The sequence below is a fragment of the Mercenaria mercenaria genome, chromosome 3, assembly GCF_021730395.1.
Source record: "Mercenaria mercenaria strain notata chromosome 3, MADL_Memer_1, whole genome shotgun sequence".
Classification (NCBI taxonomy): Eukaryota; Metazoa; Mollusca; class Bivalvia; order Venerida; family Veneridae; genus Mercenaria; species Mercenaria mercenaria.
The window spans coordinates 38,525,788-38,549,343 of NC_069363.1; the positions used below are offsets into that span (position 1 = coordinate 38,525,788).

At 36.2% G+C, this 23,556-nt stretch overlaps 1 protein-coding gene across 1 annotated transcript in view; it reads right to left on the reverse strand.

Moving 5' to 3' along the window:
- Positions 1–20,147, reverse strand: part of LOC123525030 (dnaJ homolog dnj-5-like) — a 33,821-nt gene extending 13,674 nt beyond the window's left edge. The window contains 3 exon segments of the mRNA XM_053538244.1: positions 2,599–2,704; positions 11,301–12,796; positions 20,084–20,147. Of these exon segments, the coding sequence (XP_053394219.1) occupies positions 2,599–2,704; positions 11,301–12,780 (1,586 nt within the window). The 5' untranslated portion in view covers positions 12,781–12,796; positions 20,084–20,147.
- Positions 20,148–23,556: the final 3,409 nt, after the last annotated feature.

Below are 23,556 nucleotides of genomic sequence, written 5' to 3' on the forward strand. Positions count from 1 at the left end.
GGAAAGTCACCTTATGACCTATAATTGTGTTGGTGCAACTAAACAAGAGGGTCATGATGACCCTATATCATTCACCTGTTAAACAGTAACACAAAATTAATGTTCTTAAGGTATACTGATGTACTTAGAGAAACACAAATGTGCTTAAGGTACTCTGATGTGCTTACAGTAATACAATTTATGTGCTTAAGGTACTCTGATATACTTACAAAAACACGAATGTGCGTAAAGTATACTGATGTACTTACAGCAACACAAATGTGATTAAGGTACTCTGATGTACTTACAGTAACACAAATATGCTTAATATACACTGATGTACTTACAGTAACACAAATGTGCTTAAGGTATACTGATGTGCTTACAGTAACACAAATGTGCTTAAGGTACTCTGATGTACTTACAGTAACACAAATGTGCTTAAGGTACACTGATGTACTTACAGTAACACAAATGTGCTTAAGGTATACTGATGTACTTACAGTAACACAAATGTGCTTAAGGTATACTGATGTACTTACAGTAACACAAATGTGCTTAAGGTATACTTATGTACTTACAGTAACACAAATGTGCTTAAGGTACTCTGATGTGCTTACCGTAATACAATTTATGTGCTTAAGGTACTCTGATATACTTACAACAGAGGGCCAAGATGGCCCTAGGTCGCTCACCTGAGAAACACACCATAACACACCATAACAGTGTAAACATGTTTGACCAAATGATTTCATGGAAAAAATATTCTGACCAATTATCATTAAAATTGGAGCAAAAAATCTTGAGTATAAACAATTATTTTCTTTGATCTGACCTAGTGACCTAGTTTTTGATCCCAGATGACCCATATTCAAACTTCACCTAGAGCGCATCAAGGCTATCATTCTGACCAAATTTCAAGAAGATCAATTGAAAAATACAGCCTCTATCACATACAGAAGGTTTTTCTTTGATTTGACCTAGTGACCTAGTTTTGACCCCAGATGACCCATATTAGAACTTGACCTAGATTTCATCAAGGCAACCATTCTGAACAAATATTATGAAATCCAGTGTAAAATGCAGCCCCTATTGCATACACAAGGTTTTTCCATTATTCAACCTAGAGACCTAGTTTTTAAACCCAGCTTATCCATATTCAAACTTGACCCAAATTTCATCAAGGCTATCATTCTGACAAAATTTCATGAAGATCAGTTGAAAAATACAGCCTCTATCACATACACAAGGTGTTTCTTTGATTTGACCTAGTGACCTACTTTCTGACCCCAGATGACCCATAATCAAACTCAACGTAGATTTTATCAAGGCAATCATTTTGACCAAATTTCATGAATATCAGTTGAAAAATACAGCCTCTACAGCGTACACAAGTTTTTTCTTTGATTTGACCTAGTGACCTACTTTTTGATCCAAGATGATCCATATTCAAACTTGACCTAGATTTCATCAAGGCTATTATTCAGACATAATTTCATGAAGATTTATTGAAAAATACAGCTTCTACTGCATACACAAAGTTTTTCTTTGATTTGACCTAGTGACCTAATTTTTGACCCCAGATGACCCATATTCAAACTTGAATAATATTTTATCAATGCAATCATTCTGACCAAATTTCATGAAGATCAACTGAAAAATACAGCATCTATCACATACACAAGGTTTTTCTTTGATTTGACCTAGTGACCTACTTTTTGATCCAAAATGACCCATTTTCAATCTCGGCCTAGATTTCATTAAGGTTATTATTTTGGCTTAATTTCGGGAAGATCAATCGAAAAATACAGCCTCTTTCGCATATACAAGCATTTTCTTTGATTTGACCCCAGATGACCCATTTTCAATCTCGACCTAGATTTTATCAAGGTTATCATTCTGACCAAAATTCATGAAGATTAATTGAAAAATACAGCCTCTATCGCATACACAAAATTTTTCTTTCCTCTGACCTAGTGACCTAGTTTTTGACCCCAGATGACCCATTTTTGAACTCGGCCTAGATTTCATCAAGGTAATCATTCTGACCAAATATCATGAAGATCAGTTGAAAAATACAGCCTCTATAGCATACACAAGCCAAATGTTGACAGACGACAGACAGACAGACGACAGACGCCTGACATCGAGCAATCAGAAAAACTCAGCTGAGCATTGCTCAGGTGACCTAAAAACACGAATGTGCTTAAGGTATACTGATGTACTTACAGCAACACAAATGTGCTTAAAGTATTCTGATGTACTTACAGTAACACAAATGTGCTTAAGGTACTCTGATGTACTTACAGTAACACAAATGTGCTTAACATACACTGATGTACTTACAGTAACACAAACGTGCTTAAGGTATACTGATGTACTTACAGTAACACAAACGTGCTTAACATACACTGATGTACTTACAGTAACACAAATGTGCTTAAGGTACTCTGATGTACTTACAGTAACACAAATGTGCTTAAGGTACTCTGATGTACTTACAGTAACACAAACGTGCTTAAGGTATACTGATGTACTTACAGTAACACAAATGTGCTTAAGGTATACTGATGTGCTTACAGTAACACAAATGTGCTTAAGGTACTCTGATAAACTTACAGGTATACAATGATGCTGAAGATGAGCAAAATCACCATCAATACAAGAGTCCATAGTTGATGAAGACACAGCTTTGCCTTGTCATAGAGAAAACTTAGCCATTCATCTGTAAATATAAAGATCAAATCATTACATATTTATATACAGTCTCATTTCGTCCTTGAGAAACAAAAAACTTTAGTTCCTAACATAATGCACTGGTCTTTCAAAATTAATTAAGTCATAATGTACCTGAACATGGGACTGAATCTGAATAAAACCACAAACTGAATAGAATTTATTGATCAGTAGACAAATACAATATTGATAGAATTATTTTCTTGTGTTAGTCTATCTAGCTCAGATCAGGTAAAAGAACATTTCTGCAAAGATTATGTAAATCTGACATTAGTAACCTTGACATCACACAATCTCAGAATTCAACTTTTAATCAGTGTCTATATATCTATAAAATTAATGCTCTATATAAACTGACCTTAAAGCAACTGACTCACTGATATGAAAACTTTATTCAGATTTGTTTTCTAATAACTTAAAATTCATTTGAAAATAACTTCCTTGTGACTGTGTAAATAAAATGACTATACGTATTTGCAGCAACTCAAATGAAAAAACTTGGGATATCTGTTTTAAAATAGTATGAAAACTGCTTACTGTCTTTCATGGCTGAAGTCTTGATGATTTCAAATATACTTTGCCCATTTCCTACTATCATGATCTTATCTAAAGCACGTCATAACAAAATATCATATCAATATGAACAATTTAGTCCCACTGTTTTCTTTTCTATAATAAAATCTCTAATATCCTTATTACTGCTCACAAAACTTGCATGTTTTACATGAAATCTATATACCTCCTTGTCAATAGGAAATTAATTGCAGTGTTTGTTGAACTATGCACTCATGATTCTATGATATCTTCATTTGAACCAGGAAGTAAAATTGTATACAGTATGACACACAATTATCAATTTTTCCTTCATTCCATTTTAAGTTTTGTGAATGGAATATCACTCTGTAATGTTGTAACCTTGCTCCAGTTTTTGTACAAGACGGAAAATAAAACTTTTAAAAAAATGTTTGTAATATCCACATAATAACTTTGATCATAAGTTAAAAATAGGTCCAGTATCTTCTATCTTTATCAAAGTGCAAATATTATAATCAATTTAAGCAAGTAGATGACTACAGTGTTCAGGATAGAGGTTCATGTTTTTCACAATTCTCTAAGATGTGCTAACCTTCAGTAGGGACAAAATCAATAAATACAATGTATCTGTTTGTTTTAACTGCCAAGTTATCAATTCTTAAAGAGGGCACAGACTGTTGTGTGTAAATCATTCTCTCTCTTTTTACAGTCTAACTCAATAATAAACTTACTTAAAATGCCAAGTCAGCACTTTTGATGCATCTGTCATATAATCACAGGATGATTTAATCCCCAGCCATTCTGCAATGTCTAACTCTAAAGGGCAAGTATCCCAGCATTTAACAATATCAAGTATTAAACTAAGAAGACCTGTCTCACTGTGGGTTCGAGCCTCCAGCTGGCTTACAGAAGGTCAGTGGTTCTACCCAGGTGCCCACCCGTGATGAAATAATTAATGCATGGAGGGCACTTGTATGGGGTCTTCCTCCACCATCAAAGCTGGAAAGTCACCTTATGACCTATAACTGTGTTGGTGCAACTAAACAAGAGGGTCATGATGACCCTATATCATTCACCTGTTAAACTTGGCCTTGGAATCATCAAGATAAACATTCTGGCCAAGTTTCATGGAGATAGGGTCATAAACATGGCCTATACAGTGTTAACAAGCTTTTCCTTTGATTTCAGTGGTGACTTAGTTTTTGACACCAAATGACCCAGTTTCGAAATTGACCTAGGAATCATCAAGATATTTAACATTCTAACCAAGTTTCATGAAGATAGTGTCAAAAATATGGCCTAGAGCGTAAACAAGCTTTTCCTTTGATTTGACCGGATGACCTAGTTTTTGATCCCACATGACCCTGTTTTGAAACTAGCCCTGGAATCATCAAGATAGGGCTGTCATTGATTGGGTCTTAGGCGTATCGACGATACCGATATATCAGAAGACAAATATCGACGATACATCGATATATTGATTATTAAGTTAGATTAACGACCTATTTGTTCATATGCATACTATATACCTTCCTGTAAATGCTATTTTAAGTTTTATTGCCTACTTTCCATATTTCTGTTTGATTGTGTTGTATTTGTATTATGAAATAAAAAATTAATAACATCTTTCATTTTTATTTTGCCTTCACTCCTTTTTTGCATTTATCCAAATTTACAACTTTGTGAACTTTAGTTGTTTTTTAGGGTCTGAGTGTTTATTTGGGTAATTTTTTCTCTCTGTAAAATATCGATTTTTGAAAATGGGAATCGATAATCGATCGACACAAAAATATCGTTGATACATCGATATCGTTTCTATCGATGACAGCCCTACATCAAGATAAACATTCTGACCAAGTTTCTTGAAGATAGGGTCATAAATGTGGCCTCTAGGGTGTTTACAAGCTTTCCCTTTGATTTGGCCTGGTGACCTAGTTTTTGACCCCACATGACCCAGTTTCTAACTTGGCCTAGAGATCATTGAGATAAACATTCTGTGCAAGATTGTATATGGAACCTCTATATGGCTGAAAGGGCTTAAATAGAAAATTTTACCCCTTTAAGGGGCAGTAACTCTAGAACCCATGATGGGATCTAGCCGGTTTTCGAAAGGAACCAAGATCTTAATGTGACTTAAGTTGTGTATAAGTGTGGTTAAAATCAAATGTAAAATGTCACTTCTATCATGTTCACACAAGTTTGGTAAAAATTAATAAATTTTGACTCTTTCAGGGGTCAATCAGGGGCCGTAACTCCAGAACCAATGACTGGATCAGACAAATTCATCAAGGAATCCAAGATCTATTGTTGTTAAAGATATTTTGCAAGTCTGTATCAAATTAAACCATAAATGAAGTCTCTACATGGCTGCAAAAGCCAAAATAGCAAATTTTGGCCCTTAAAGGGGCCATAACTCTGGAACCAATGATGGGATATGGCCAGTTTTCAAAAGGAACTGAGATATATAAAGTTGTGTGCAAGTCTGATTCAATTCCACTGCAAAATGTAGCCTCTATCATGTTCACAAGCCAAAATAGCAAATTTTGGCCCTTTAAGGGGCCATAACTCTGGAACCCATGATGGGATCTGGCCAGTTTTCGAAAGCAACCGAGATATTATTCCAATACAAGTTGTCTGCAAGTTTGATTAATATCAATTGTAAAATGTGGTCTCTATCGTGTTCACAAGAAATTGTGGACGGACGGACACAGGGCGATCACAAAAGCTCACCTTGCCACTATATGACAGGTGAGCTAATAAAACAAAAACAAGATCCGTCTTAAGACAGCACACTAGACTATTTCAGACCCTTCCATATATTTGCTTACATTTAAAAGCTTTACCAAAACTTTTTCAAGTCAAAAATGGGAGAAATGTTTTGTAAACTTTAAGTAGCAGACATGTAAACTGGTTCTCATTTCATGATGCTAACACTACTTATTAAGAGTAATCTGAAAGCATTCAGTACTTTAGTTGCTGAGAAAGCTCTTACATGAAAACTTACATTATATCAAAGTTTCTAAGTGAAAAAGGAGCATAACTTTGCCAAAATGTAAGCCAGAAGTACATGAAACCTGCCATATAACATCATCTCATGATGCAAAAGAAGTGTGCACAGTTTGAAAATATTGGGTGAAGTAGTTTCTGAGTAACATGCATATATGCAAAACTTCCATTGAAATTTTATATTATTAATATGGGGCATAATTTTGACAAAATCTCATGACACAGATTTGTTTTTTGTTTGTTTTGGGTTTAACGCCGTTTTTCAACAGTATTTCAGTCATGTAACGGCGGGCAGTTAACCTAACCAGTGTTCCTGGGTTCTGTACCAGTACAAACCTGTTCTCCGCAAGTAACTGCCAACTTCCCCACATGAATTATCAGAGGTGGAGGACTAATGATTTCAGACACAATGTCGTTTACCAAATAGTCACGAAGAACATACGCCCCGCCCGAGGATCGAACTCGCGACCCCGCGATCCGTAGACCAACGCTCTTACCTACTGAGCTAAGCGGGCGGGCCTCATGACACAGAAGACACACTTAAGTTTGAAAACATAATTATGGCAAAGTAGTTTTTGAGATATTGGTTTACATGCAAAACTTCAAAAATTCTATGTTAAAAAGGGGCATTATGATAGTAGTTTTTAGGAAACCTGCTTACATGCACAATTTTTGTGATACATGTAGTATGACAGAAAAATCAATTTTGCTTGCATCTATTATCTTCTTAACAGAGGTTGGTGTTTAGTTAAAAATGACTTTTAAATGGTGCTTTTTACTTCAGTCAGTCTCTGCACTAGCAGCACTACCAGAAAACCTGATACATATTATATGTCGCAAGTTTGACATAAGATAGTCAAAAACTTTGAGAAAGGAAGTAGTTGTCAAATTTTATTGAATGCTTATTTTAACATGAGATGATTTATTAAAATGCAATTAGAAGGATTCATCCTCTTAAATATTTAGCTCACAGACTTCCCAACAATAGGTCAATTTGAATATAACCTAATCACTATATCATAGAATATACAAGAGTTATTGTGAAGACTGATACTGCCCAGATCTGCAGCTTTGAATAATCTTAACCACTGCAGTTCAGCTAAAATGGAAATCAATTTATTCCAAAAAGAATTCTTCTGCTAATGGACTTTGCCTCACCTACTGATTAAAATTTCCTTTGATACTGAAAGAAGCTTTTACCTGAACAAGCCGGATGTTATCTTACACAAAAATACCTGATTTCATACAATATAACTCAATTAGTGTCTGTCCTTTTATGTCAAATTAACTAAATGGGCTTGGCAACTAGAAGCACAGACCTAAAATTCTACCACTTTCTAATAACATCCAAATAGACACAACTTTGAAATTGCACTTCAGACTCTAAATAATATTGTTAAATTATCTTTATGCTTTGTAATGGCTGAATTAACACCTTTGTAGGAATGTGTCACCTATAATGTACAGCTATGGACAGCTCAGAAGTATTTTTGGCAATATAAATTCATGTTCATCAAACTCAATGTTAAGGTGATTTGGAACACAGAAGTGAATTTATGTAAGGGTCAGAACACAGACCTGTGAATGCTGAACTAGGCCAGGAAAAAAGCAATTACACTTAGATCTTCTCCTTTTGAACACTAACTGGACAATTTTGAGTTTTTATCACAGACAAACTGTGAAATCGTTTTTAAAATTTCTTGGGCATGGTTTTGATGTTTTGATCAAAAATGACTGTTTTGTGGGATATAAATTCATGAATTTCAAAATTTTATCATAAAATGAATGGGAATTTTACCTGCTCTTTGGGATTTCATTTTGTTGCTTGACCCAACTAGAAAATTAATGAAAACTAGTCCCCAACACTAATATTAATGATGTCAAAGTACAAATTTTTGGGACTGGTCACTATTAATTTTGTGTATCAAAATTCTCAATAAAAGCTACCTACACAACAAGTCTACCCAAACTAAAGATACTGAGTGGAAACTATTTTTTTAGTTTTAAGTACCAGTGACATTGACCTTGATCACTGCAACTCCAAATGCAACCCCAACCGTCATCTCTACATAAGCTATCTGCAAACCATGTTTCATCACTACATTGTATATCTCATTCCAAACTTGAGTTATTGAGTGGAAACTGTTTTTTTCTTTCTATCTTTAAGTGACAGTGACCTGGACATGAATGAACCAAAAAAAACAATCCCAAACCTTTGTTTTGATGAAAGCTATCTACATACAAAGTTTGGAGACATCAGGTGTACCCAAAATAAAGATATTGTGTGGAACCCATTTTCCTATTTCAAATTACATAGTCCAAAATAATCCCCACTGTAATCTCCATCTAAGCAAGTTTCATCATTATATATCTCATTCCTAGCTTATGTTATGCATGGAAACACTTCTATTTTCGAAAATATCATCTGACTTCACCTGAAGTGCAATCCTAACATCTCATTCTGTCTTGAAAAAAGCTACCTACACACCAAGTCTGGTCATAACAGGTATACCAAAATTACACTAAGCGCAAACCACTTTTCTATTTTTAAGCAAGTGCCATTGACCCTAGTGTCCCCTAAAGCAATCCTCAGTCATCTCCACCAATGCTAGCTAAAAACTAAGTTTTCACCACTATACCTCATTCCCAACTAAATTTGCTGAAACCATATTTCTAATTTTAGTGACCTTGACTTGACCTGCGTGACCTAAAATAAAATCCTAACTTCTGTTGTCATAAAAGCTATCTATATCAAGTTTGGTGACAACAGGTCCATCCAAACTAAAGTTGTCAAGTGGAAATGATCTGACTCCACCTACCTATTAAACACTTGGTATTATTCCATTCTAACAACCCGTTTTTGGAAAACCTGCTTAAAAACAATTTTGTCATGACTGTTGTATTTATGAACCTTACTAAGCCAATTTTAAATTATTCTCACAACTTAGTCACAAGCAAAAAAAAGTTAAATTCTTATTATTACTGGTCACTTGAACTGTTTCTGACTACCGTCTCTTAAGAGATAAATAAAAACCATAGATAGTTTAATCATGGAATCAAATCAATATTGTGAACAATCTAAGCTGCATACTGGAAAGAGTAAATTTCAATGACCGAAATACAGACTGATTTGAAAAACAAAGCACAGGAATTTACAAATCTTGGATGCGAAATAAAAACAGAAAAAGCATGTTTAGAGTTACCCGACAGACCCTTAAAGTGTTTATATATGAATTTTTTGTTTTAACATTTTTAGTTTGGAGTTTAATTTATAGCATCTATATGCACTTTTTACAACAATTTCTCCATAAAACAAGAGGGTCATGATGATCCTGGATCGCTCACCTGAGTAATATGAGCTACATGTTTCAAATGTCAAACAGATGATAAAATATTAAGAAAGTCAGCAGGTCACATTCATGGTCAATGAAATTCAATTTTACGATTTGTGTACAAAACTGTGTATGTCATCAAAATTTCAAGGCTGTATCTTAAAAAACAAGAAAGTAGGTCAGTAGGTCATGGTCACAGTCAAGTGACATCATATTACTTGGGGTCATCAGGTAATTACAATTAAACAGTCTTGGAAATAGGATCAGATGATTTTTTAAGTATTTTTCCTATATAACTCACATAATAACTAAGTGACCCCAGGACGAGGCCTCTTTTAACCCCAGGGGCATAATTTGAACAATTTTGGCAGAGGACTACTAGACAATGCATCATACCAAATATCAAAAGCCTATGACGTATGGTTTCAGACAAGAAGATTTTTAAAGCTTTTCCCTATATAAGTCTATATAAAACTTGGGACCCCAAGGGCAGGGGCCTCTTTTCACCCAAGGGGTACAATTTGAACATTTTTGGTTTAAGGACCATAAGACAATGCTACGAACCAAATATCAAAGGTCTAAGTGTTGTGGTTTCAGACAAGAAGATTTTCAAACTTTTTTTCCTATATAAGTCTATGTAAAACTTGGGACCCTGGGGCGGGGCCATATTTGACCCTAAGGGAATAATTTGAACAACCTTGGTAGAAGACCACTAGATGATGCTACATACCAAATATCAAAGCCCTAGGCCATGTGGTTTTGTACAAGAAGATTTTCAAAGATTTCCCTATATAAGTCTATATAAACCATGTGACCCTCGGAGCGGGGCCATATTTGGCCCTAAGGGGATAATTTGAATAATCTTGGTAGAGGACCACTAGATGATGCTACATACCAAATATCAAAGCCCTAGGCCATGTGGTTTTGTACAAGAAGATTTTCAAAGTTTTCCCTATATAAGTCTATATAAACCATGTGACCCCCAGGGCGGGGCCATATTTGGCCCTAAGGGGATAATTTGAATAATCTTGGTAGAGGACCACTAGATGATGCTACATACCAAATATCAAAGCCCTAGGCCATGTGGTTTTGTACAAGAAGATTTTCAAAGTTTTCCCTATATAAGTCTATATAAACCATGTGACCCCCAGGGCGGGGCCATATTTGACCCTAGGGGGATAATTTGAACAATTTTGGTAGAGGACCACTAGATGATGCTACACATCAGATATCAAAGCCCTAGGCCATGTGGTTTTGTACAAGAAGATTTTCAAAGTTTTCCCTATATAAGTCTATATAAACCATGTGACCCCCAGGGCGGGGCCATATTTGACCCTAGGGAGATAATTTGAACAATTTTGGTAGAGGACCACTAGATGATGCTACACATCAGACATCAGGTTTTGGACAAGAAGATTTTTAAAGTTTTTCCTTTCAGTTGCCATGGCAACCAGAGTTCCGCATGCAATCCAATTCTTTGAACAATTTTGAAAGGGGGCCACCCAAGGATCATTCCTGTGAAGTTTGGTGTAATTCTGCCCAGTCGTTTTCAAGAAGAAGATTTTTTTAGAAATTGTTGATGGACGACGCACAAAGCACGACGGACATCAGGCGGTCACAATAGCTCACCTTGTCACTTTGTGACAAGGTGAGCTAAAAACCCTGAACACATGTATTTTTCTTTCTGGCCTAACAGACAAACAACTTACTCACCTATCAGTTCATGATCAAATGAGGTCTGTAAAGGCATCTCAGTCTTGGCAGTGGGAGACCTACTTTTCGCTGAACCTTGTCTGGTACGAGTCTGCTTTTCGGCCTTTGGCTGCGACTGAGGGTAGACATTTTCTGGCGGAATCGTCTGACCTTTCAATCCTGTGGCTGGATTCTGATTGGTTTTCTTCTGTGAGTCTCGTAGATTATTGTTGATATAGTGGGTTGATTTTTTGTGAGCTGCTGATGAGCACCATGCTGCATAAGACGGCTTTCCATTGTTCAGTATAGTAGGACCACAATCCTCATCAGCAAGTTTTGACTGGCCTCGGCGCCTGTTTGTGTCTTTTGTCTGTGTCTGAAAAATTCTACGAGCATCAAAGAAAGGCTTTTCCTCTTTAGATGAGGCCTTTACATTTTCTTTTTCTAGTCCCTTTTCCTTTTCTTTGTTGCTTATTTTTTCAAAATTTTGTGGGTCATCGTTACTATTACAGTAACTGTTGCAAGTTTTGTTAAGATGAATCTCCTCAATTCCACTAGTACCACTACTTAGGCTACTTGTACTGTTCTTACGCGTAATCACTGGGATGTCATCCAAGCTCGTGATCAAATCTTCTTTTTCATTCTTTTTAACTTCAACATCACCAAAATCATCAAGGCCATATTTCGAATCTGGTGAAACTGTTGTTCTGCACAAATCATCTGGAACACTGTTATTTCTACCTCTAATTGGTCTGGGTACAAACTTTTTACTTCCTTTAAATGACCTGGAGTTGGTATTCTCAGTTGACCTTCTCCTGCCTGTATCTGCATCATCTTTGTCCTTATTAGAAGTCTGATTATTTTTCAATGTTTTTGCAACATCAGCAAAGCTTGGTTTTGCATTGCCTTGTTGATCTAGATCTCTAGGTGGAGGAGTAGCTGATGGTGAACTGTTCAGAACATCAGACGTTCCGAATGGATTGTAAGATGGGTATCCCGAGCCTAACTTCTTCAATGCTTCAGCATAAATATCATAACCATCTTGACTTGTCTGGGCAAAATCCAGGGGATTCTGCATCGGTGATACATTTCCATCCTGCATTGTGTTTAGTCCCGGGTTTGGTGAACTGAGAGCTTCAAGAAGAGACTGGGCCACTGGTGTGGAAGCAAGTTTGTCTGTATCATTAGATACATTGGCATCAAAAGTCGGATTACTCTTTCCCATTGCTTGCATTACATTACTGAGATTGGAGTAATAATCCGGATGATTAAGATCTAGATTCTGTCCAGCAGAGGGTGTGTTTGGAGGTGTGACAAAGCTGTCCCATCCAAAGGCAGCTGCATCCCCAGGGGATGGTGGGATGCCACTGAACTGTGTCCATGCTGCATAACCAGGGTAACTCGAGGAAGCAACGCTGGGGTCGGGCATTGGTTGAAAGAAGCCAAAGTCTGCATCTTGAGTATGAAACTGGCCATCTGGATGAAGGTTCTTCTCATCCATGGCTTTTAACTCTGTACTGAAAGATACAAACAAATGAAACTGTTTTAACTTTCCTAGAATTTTTTTCTACAAACACGTTTTTTAAAAATCTTACAGATATCTACTTCAACATTTACTGTCTCAATTTTTGTGGCCATTAGGGTATATCAGCACGCTGGTTTCTGATGTACAGAAAATATAAATGAATGACTTATTAGAAATTGGTATTCAAATAAGGGAACCAAGACCAGAATTAAATTTCATGATGTATTAAATTTACTGACAAATTTTCTTAAGGTCTTACTTGTGTACATTATGCTATTATACATAACTGATACAAATAATTTTATAAATTCCAAAATAAACTGAAATACTTTCATTTAGTTTCTATTTACGAGAAATTCCTCATGTAATTTAACATTTCTATTTCGACTGACAAATTTTTAAAAATTTTACTATAAAACTGGCTTACATCATACATGTACACAACAGAACGAAAACAGAAAGCATCGGTATCCATACTTAAAATAATTTTCTGAGTGATTTAAATAAAATACCCAGATTTTAGTCAGATTTTTACAAAAAAATAACTCCTTACTACTAAATTCTAGATAAATATTTCAACAAGTTTTTTTCTTTTGTTTATTTCTGATAGCTTAGGTTGTTAAATATGATTTCCAGTACATATATTAACAATACAGACTGATATTTTACTATTGCATTCATACATCTTGCAAAAAGTGAACAGTAACAACCATATACTTCATTTTCACTACTTTTCTGTCTTCCTGCTTGTAAACAGACATCGCTGTTTTTCTTTTCATTTCATATAAAACGATATAAGTTTTAACCTGACGAAACATCTTCATGCAATTAACTAAAATATTCCATTATCATTCGAAACTATTCAACTTCATATTAACCAAAAAGGAGAATCAGTAATTAACAGGTCGGCAGCTGCACCAAAGGTTACATACATTGTAGTAACAACTCTTGCAAATATCCTTAAATACACAAAGTTGTTTCTGAACATGCACACATATGAACAAAATCTATCAGCAAATTACCGACATAGGAAGACTGCCTCACTGGAATATCACGCCATAGACACGTGGCACGATATCCCACCCAGTCACATTATACTGATACCGGGCTGACCAGTCCTAGCACTACCCTCTTAATGCTGAGTGCCAAGTGAGGAAGCTGCTAGTACCATTTTTAACGTCTTTGGTATGACGCGGCCAGGGATCGAACCCATGACCTCCCGCTCTCGAAGCGTAAGCTCTACCACTAGGCTACCGAGGCCGTCTGGTTCTCAAGTTATGAATTGGAAACGGTTTTCCATGTTCAGACCACTGTGACCTTGACCTTTGACCCCAAAATCAGTAGGGGTCATCTACTCTGCATGTCAAATCATCCTATTAAGTTTCAACATTCTGGGTCAAGTGGTTCTCAAGTTATTGATTGGGATGAGTTTTCTATGTTCATGCCCCTGTGACCTTGACCTTAGCTGAAGTGACCCCAAAAATGGTAAGTGTCATATTCTCTTTTAGTCCTATCATCCTATAAAGTTTGGAGGTTCTGGATCAAGTGGTTCTGAGGTTATTGATCAGAAACGGTTTTCCATGTTCATGCCCTTGTGACCTTGACCTTTGATGGTGACCCCAAAAACAATAGGGGTCATCTACTCTGTAAGTCCTATCACCCTATGAAGTTTGAAGTATCTAGGTCAAATGGTTCTCGAGTTATTGACCAGAAATGGATTTCCACGTTCTGTCCACTGTGACCTTGACCTTAAATAGAGTGACCCCAAAATCAATAGGGGAGACATAAATATTACTTGACACAAATGTATCCCATAATAACTTATTAAGACAATGTGTCATGTGCAACACCCTGACCCTTGCTCACTGAGTTGACTCAGAAGTTCCCCTTTATTAATAAATGTGTTGTGTGCAAAACCCAGATCCCTAACTCACAGATCTCACGGTCATACATGTACTTGGAGGTTAAACTTCAGTAGGGTTTTTTTCCTGTGTGGTCCCTAACTCATGCACTTTTGAAATTTCAAAAGTTGTTTTTTGTTTGTAAATATTTTTGTAAATAGCTCTCACTTAGGGTTTGAGACCTATCGAATATGAAAGTGTAATAGCAATTTCCAATCAGTAAAAACAGCAACTGCTGATAAACCAATAATCACTTTAGAATTAACAGTAAAAACCACCAGCGGTTTGTTTGTATTAACCTAAAAAGGAATTAAACAATTTATGAACACAATCAAAGTCTAAAATACTAAAGTAGTAAAGAAAAGCACAAGTTTATTATTTTAATCCTTCAATCCCAAGAAAAAGACAAGTTTGATAATTAAGGCAAACAAACTGTTAAAGACTATAAATAATTCATTGCATTCATGATCATCTTTTTCTCAGGATTATAAATACTTCTGTTTCCTGCCACTTGCTATATCTAAAACCATGACAAAAGCAAATCAAAAGTTCTCCACAGAAATATCAAGGTCAAATCTGAACCCATTAACTCCATGGCTTACCAGACACTCATTAGACCCCAGCTGGAATATGGCTCTGAAGTGTGATCACCCTATACCCAAATCCTTATAGACCAGATAGAGGTAGTCCAGAGACGGGCAGCTTGTTGGATTAAGGCTGACAACCGTCAAACTTCCAGTGTCACAGACATGTTACAATCCCTCAACGTATTGATAGTAGACTTTCCCTTATGTACAAAGTCCACCATGAATCAGTTGCCATCCCCAAGGAAGGCTTCTTAGTTCCGTTCACTCGCCCAACACGTCACTTCCATTCCCTCAGTAACAAGATATTCACCGCAACTACAGATTGCTTAAGTATTCTTTCTTCCCCATAACAGTGTATCACTGGAATTATCTCCCTCCTGCTATTGTCCACCTCCCAACCCCTGAGCAGTTCAATGCATCCAAAAGCAGCTGTTGGGCAGTTTAAGGTGAGACATGATCAATATTGACATCTGCTTTTAAACTTTTACTTTTAACCAAACTATTTTTCCTTGCTTTTAACTATCTTTTTACACCAGTCTACTAATATTCTTTGCGGTTCGGCGCACCAAATGTCTACGTCCCCGTGAGGGGTTTGACATTATCGGAAGATAGATTGATAACAAGAGCTGTCAGAGGACAGCAACGCTCGACTATTCAACAGCCTTGTCGCTTGAATGAATACGGAAGTCGAAAACGGGGCATAATTTAGTAAAAAAGTAAAATAGGGTTATGGAACCTGCATAGTGCTTATCAGCTCATGACAGTGGACAAGTGTATGAAGTTTCAATCCATTCCCATTAGTGGGTACTGAGATACCAGCTTACATATAAGAATTTAACCCAAAACTCCTAAGTTGAAAAAGGGGCATAATTTTGTAAAATGGGAAGTTAAGTTATTGACCCTTTGCACTGCATGTCATATCATGACAGTGAACTAGTGTGTGAAGTTTCAATCCTTTCCCATTAGTAGATACTGAGATACCAGCTTACATACAAAAACTTAAACAAAAATTTCTATGTTGAAAAAGGGGCATAATTTTGTAAAAAAGCAAAATAAAGTTATGGGACCTGCTTTGTGCATGTCAGATCATGACAGTGAACAAGTGTGTGAAGTTTCAATCCATTCCCATTAGTGAGTACTGAGATACCAGCTTACATACAAAACCTTAACCAAAAAATTCTAAGTTGAAAAAGGGGTATAATTTTGTAAAAAAGCAAAACAGAGTTATGGAACCTGTGCAATGTAAGTCAGTTTATCACAGTAAATAAGTGTGTGAAGAATCAATCCATTCCCACAAGTGGTTACTGAGATACCAGCTTACATACAAAAACTTAACCAAATCGGGACGCGGATGCCAACGCAGACGCCGACGCATGGGCAAGTCCAATAGCTCTACTATTCTAATTTCTATGAATAGTCGAGCTAAAAAACAACATAATTTTTGGCATTCATAGATAAATTACTGGTTGGGAACCAGTATCAATACAGGACCAGTTGTGTTTACAAAACAACTGTCTTAACGGGGTATGAAGATAGCATTGCGCGTGCCTAGAAGTTTACATTTGTCCAGGTATCAAGTGGGGAAGAAATAACAATTAAACTACATAATTCAGGGCCGGCAAAATCTGATTTTGACTTGCTTGTCCGTTTTTGTCATTTGCAATTTTTTACTTGTCAGTCCGTATGATAAATTGTAGTTATACTGGTTGGGAACCAGTTTCCAGACACATGTAATATCCGCTTTATTTCGTTGTTATTCCTGTTATTGTTTCATCTAGATCATTTAGGTGTTTGTTCTTCATGTCTACAACCAACCACTATATTACAAAACTGTTTTATGTTAGTTTTTTTTATGATAACACACCTGTGTTTAAAAACAATTTTCTGTCTTAACGGGGCATGAAGATAGCACTGCGCATGCGCAGTAGTTCACACTTGCCGAGGTACCAAGTGGGGAAGAAATAATTAAACTTCATATTGATTGTCCGCTGATAACATGTGCTACTTATAATTTCACGATAATAGTTACATAAAATGCAGGGCTGTCGATTTTTGCACTAATTTTATTCTATATCTATTGGATTTATCAAGAATCCGCCTTAGACGAAATTCGAGATTTTTATTGTCAACTTCAGTTTGCTTTCGTAGCTGCTATTGAACGTCAGGTTATGTTTCGTGTGCATTTTTGAAGAGATGAATGATAAAGACATGTGTAAAAATAGTTTAATTACTTATTTTGATATCAAATTAACAGCAAAATACCGTCAAAATATTTGTCCGGATACTGGTTTACCTTACGGGAAAATAACTTCTTTTAGTGACCCCATTTGAGGCCCCATAGAACCCATGTTTATGTCACAACGCGATGCTGATTACAACGTCGGATGCAGAAGGAGCTGAAGTTTGTGCAGTGTGGGCTTCATTTATGTCAAATATTATCAGGCCCTTCCCCAGCCACATAAGGCGCCGCGCTGCCGCGGCGCTTAAAACACGAAATACAGCTTCCCGCAGCGCTTAAATATCCCGCGCGGTGCCTCAATTATTAGCGCGGTGTCTTTAATCAGTAAGCGATTTCATCCCCGTGAGATACCTCATGTGTAGTGTATATGTCATTTCCCTGTTGACATGCCTCGACGATTTTTGTGATCAGCACAGTCACGGCGAGTGCACACAGGTAATGAGAATCAATAAAGTGTTAAAATTAATTGATAAATAGTATGGAACTTGCGTAAGCGGCCAGCTGATTACCAAGCACGTGAAAAGTGCCCTAGATTTCTTCGCACAAAATTTAAATTAGACCGTTGTTTAGTATAATAACAAGTATATATCAATGCAGTTTGATTCTACTGTAATTTAAACTAGAAAATGCACAAATTTTAATGAATATCGAAAGTAAAAGTACGTTTAGAATGTCCGTTCACGAGTCGTTATTACTCCCGATGTCATATGCAATTTTTCCATATTTCCTTCAAAAAAAGCTGACAGTCGGTGTATTTTTTACGATGAGAAACATCAAAATTTGAGGAACTATCTCTGGTTTACCCTAGTAGGTCATGTAACTGAGTAAAAACTACTTTCAGACAACATTCCGAAAGTGTACCAGTATCCTGATGAAGGTCATTATATGACCGAAACCGGTAGATTTTATTAAATTTGTTAACTACACCCGGTGTTTGATGTGTTGTTCCTCTTAACTCTCTTTTATTATTAGTTCAGTATCCTGATAGTATATTTTTGATATGCGTTTTAGTAAACTTTAACCTGACTGTAATAGCACTTTTCTGTTAATGAAATATTGATGAAAGACCTGATCAATACAACATGACTTTTGATAATTATTAGTTTACAATGTGACCTGAAACAGGCCTTTAACTATGTTGTTTACAACATGATCTTGGTTTCAAGATTAAGCTAATATATTAAGGCCCTCCACTATTTCCTATTCATATGAATAAGTTGACATTCTTGGTGACGTTTTTTAAGAGAAAGGCTTGAATGGTTTAACCTAAACTATAAAGTAAGTAAAAAGCCTTTATAAACTTTGTTACTGGTTTTGGGAAGATTTACCGCTTAAATTTATTCTGTGACATTTCCTTTAAGTGTGCAATAAAGATAAATGGAATACATATTAACTATAGACATCTAGAAATGCAACTACTGCTATGATAACTTTCAGGTCGAAAAGAGCACCCTGCCCCTTTCGGACAGCACTCTGTCCCTTTTGAGCTCTAGAAATAACACTATATGATATATTGATGGTTATATCATTATGTGAAAATGTAGAAGTAATGAAATACATGTTGTTGTGTTTTTTTTGCATATGGTATACTTAAAAAAGCACCATTTGGGTTCGATTTTTTAAAAAAAAACTAACACGGGAGGGGATCCCCCGCACCCACCCCTTATCCCACCATACAGACTTTACCCCAGCGCCTTAGAAAATTTCTGGGGAAGGGCCTGATTATTTTTAGGGAATAATGGAGCCAAAATACGAAAATGTGTCCGGAAAATGGTTCCCAACCAGTATAGTAAATTCTGGTAAAATTTCAATTGTCCATACAAGCTTTGGGACAACCTGGGCAATACGGACAATTTAATTTGCCGCCCCCGCATATTGAGTTAATTTCACGTTAATAGTTACATAAAATGCAGGGCTGTCGATTTTTTTAATGTCAACATAAATTCATTATTAGAGATGATATTATTACAAATACATTGTGCATGTACCAGAAAATGTTCCCAACATATTTTATTGATGATTTCCTAACAGAAATATGCAAAGTAAGTTTGGAAATGACGGGACAGCAATTAACAGTTGAGTTATCACACTGTCACGAAACGTCCTATTATGTGGACTCATTGGGTTGTTTAGAGGTCCCATGAAAGAACTATGGACAGGAACCTAGCTGCTGCCAAATGTATCCCAGTGTAACCCAAATTCGGGGCTTTAGTTTTTCAGGATAGCTCTAGGTTTTATTTCAAGTCGGCATTGAAGACAGAAAAATACGACTAGATGTCTGATTCGACACTTCCCGTAAGTAAAGTAAACAGATTGAAATCTATCCCTTTTTATTATGCTTTTCTTATGAATAGACCAAAATAATATACGAGTCCAGGTAATTAGGATTCCTGGATAATCGACTATCGAGGATAGGATAAGATCTGGCCTGAATCTTCACTTATTATTGTGTTTCTAGTAAATCAATTTGTGCTTTATGGAGTAAAATTTATTTTCTAAATGACAAAATATTGAATCCTGATTCCAGTACGTAGCTAGGAGAGAACATTTACCTATAATCAGTATTTACACCATTCTACAATTCCAAGTGTTGTTTCCGATGTGCTTAGATTCAGTCACGTGATAAGAACCGCGAGTAAACGAGATTTAAAAACGAAAGTAGAATCTTGGTCACAGACCACCAATTCTACTACGGTCGATAACCAGTGAATGTCTGCTTACTATTGTGTCATATTACTGCCCATACGTTATTTAACTTATTATCGTGTCAATTATCTAGATAACCACTAATATCTATGATATTTATCTGGTTATCAGGTCAGGACATCAAAATACGGCAAAAATTATTTCAGGGTTGAGGCAGCCAGAGTGTGGAACAGCCTGCCAAATGACATACGTATACGTACCATAGAGAAGTATAAATATTTTGTCAGGCTTATCCGCACCTGGACTGGCTCTGCATGTAAATGTGCTATGTGCCGCTGATTTCTGCTATATGTTGATGTCCTGCTTAAATTTCTGTTTTTTTTTTCTTCTTCTTTTTAGTTACTTTTATGTGGTAGCTGTGTCTGTGTATTTTAGTTGCCTGATTAAGCATATAATTCTTACTGTCCTGATGTTTTATTTATATATTTATGTGCTTTGAATTTAACACACTGCTTTTTATGTGCTGATTTATTTACTTAATCTCTGTTTTTTTTTTTTGTTTTTTTTTTGTTTACAGCTGCTTTACAATTGTTTTACTTATACATTGTTTGTCGGAAAATAGCTCTTGGGCTAATGTTTTTTGTTTATGTGGTATGCGACATAAGACTTCGATGAGGACATGGAAACTTAGTAAGCATTTTATTGTTGTTATGTGCTGATGACACAGTCGTATATGGCTTTTGTAGATTATTGGAGTTACAAGTTAATGAAGATAATATTTTAGTAAATCTAAACTCTAATCAGAGGAGATTTTAACCTGGGTGACATTGGTTGGGATTCAAAACCAGTAAATTCTAGAGCTTCTTACCAGAGGAATGTCACACATTACTTGATTTTTTAGACTTATTCTTTTGAACAGTTAATTAATGAGCCAACAAGAATAACTGATACAGTTATTAATTGTCTTGATCTTGTTCTTTTGTCAAACCCTTCATTTACAGAAACTGTGAAAGTCATTCCAGGTTTTAGTAGTGGTAGTAGTAGTTTTATTTGGCACAAGTGTACATAACATGGCAATTAAAACAAATGACAAATTGATGCATAATGATACATATAACAATAGTGACCCCTATTGATTTTGAGATCAGTATGTCAAAGGTCAAAGTCACAGTGACCCAGAACAGTAAAACGGTTTCCGGATGATAAGTCAAGAACGCTTGAGGATTGGTCATGACCAGCAAATGACCCCTATTGATTTTGAGGTCAGTAGGTTAAAGATCAAGGTCACAGTGACCCAAAATAGTTAAACAGTTTCCGAATAATAACTCAAGAATGCTTGGGCCTAGGATCGTGAAAGTTAATAGGAGATTGGTCATCTCCATCAGATCTACCCTATTGATTTTGAGATCAGTAAGTCAAAGGTCAAGGTCACAGTGACCAGGAACAGTAAAACGGTTTCCGGACGATAACTCAAGAACGCTTGGGCCAAGGATTATGAAAGTTGATAGAGAGGATAATTATGACCAGTAGATGACCCCTATAGATTTTGAGGTCAATAGGCCAAAGGTCAAGGTCACATTTACCCGGAACAGTTAAACCCTTTCTGGCTGATAATGCTTGGACCTAGGATCATGAAACTTAATAGGGAGATTGATCATGACCAACAGATGACCCCTGTTGATTTTGAGGTTAATAGGTCAAAAGTTAAGGTCACATTGAACCAGAACAACAGAACCTTTGTTTACAGTAAGCAAATAATTTCTGTTCCTTGTGCAATTACTGAATGAATCAAGGGGGGTGGGGTGGGGGGGGGGGGGGGCGGCATTTCGTGTTCTACGAGCTCTTGTTAAAATGAAATCAGTACTGCATTAAAGTAAAAATTAATAAATTACTTTGATAAAAATATCTTTAAACTAAGATTCTTAAAATTAAACATTAAAGGATTCAAATACTATTTGAGAGTGACTAAAATGAAATTAACTGGCCATTAAGTGGGCTTTGATGGCATGCTTGAACGTGTGGGAAGATTCAATATCCCTAAAATATTGAGGGAGACTGTTCCACAGAACAATACCATTAAAAGCAAAAGATTTTCTACCAAAGCTTCCTACCTTTGGTATCGCCCTGTGTCACTAAATGTATAGCTTGCATCAACTGAGTCGAACGAAGGACATGAGTAAGGGGTACAAAATGCTCCTTAACGTATTCTGGTGCTGTGTCTGACTTTATTTTATGCACATGGCAGAGAGTTATCTAATCTCTTTGAGACAGGTAACCAGTTAAGAGACTTGAATTGTTCTAACCCAACATGAGACCTACTATCCATATTCAAGACAAAGCGAACCAATTTATTCTGGGTAGTTTGAAGCCTATATTTCCAATACTGGGTCAAACTTGGGTACCAAAAAGAACATACATAGTCAAAGTGACATTTACTAAGGACATGACCAAAAGTTTCCTAATGTGAAGATCCAAGAACTGACTGTTTGTAGCAAGTATTTCAACCGGGCATTAGACTTTTTAACTACTGACCGTGCAATTTCACCATAGGAAAGATTCTGATCCAAAGTAGCACCAAGATACTTAACTGAACTGGTACCCTGAATACTTGTACCATTACATAAAATATTAAAAGTACTTTGTGACCTTAACTTAGGCTTTGAACCAAAGATAATAGACTCTGTCTTACCAAGATGAAGTGAAGCTTGTTATCAACAACCCATTCACTTACATGTTCCAGCTTCGCAGATAAAAGAGATTCAATGTCGGATATATTTTTACCATAAACAAGGATTCCAGAGTCATCAGCATACAATAAAAGTTTGTTCTTTACCACAGGCGACATGTCATTTACATGAATTAAAAATAAAAGGGGACCCAAGACTGTTCCTGGTGACAAGAGCCTGGCTGGAATGAACACCAGATACACCAGCTAACTGGTGTCTATCAGAGAGATATGATTGGAACCAGAGGACAACATCTGAACTGAGGCCAATTGCGTTCAGTTTCATTAACAAAATACTATGATTGACCGTATCGAACGCCTTCTGCAAATCAAGAAGAAACATTCCAACCATGTTACCTTGATCCATTTGAAATTTAACAAAATCTGATAAATGGATAAGACAAGTTACCGTAGAAAATCCGCGTCTAAAACCAGACTGAAAACTGTATATTCAAATAACCTTCCATTTGATCATATATATGACCCTTTCAAAAATCTTGGAAATTATACACAGAATAGACACTGGCCGATAATTAACAACTTCGGTTTTATCATTCTTTTTGTACAGAAGGATAACCCGGGCATCCTTAAGATCATCGAGAACAGAACCCTGAATAATAGAAAGATTGACAATATGAGTCAAAGTACAGGCTA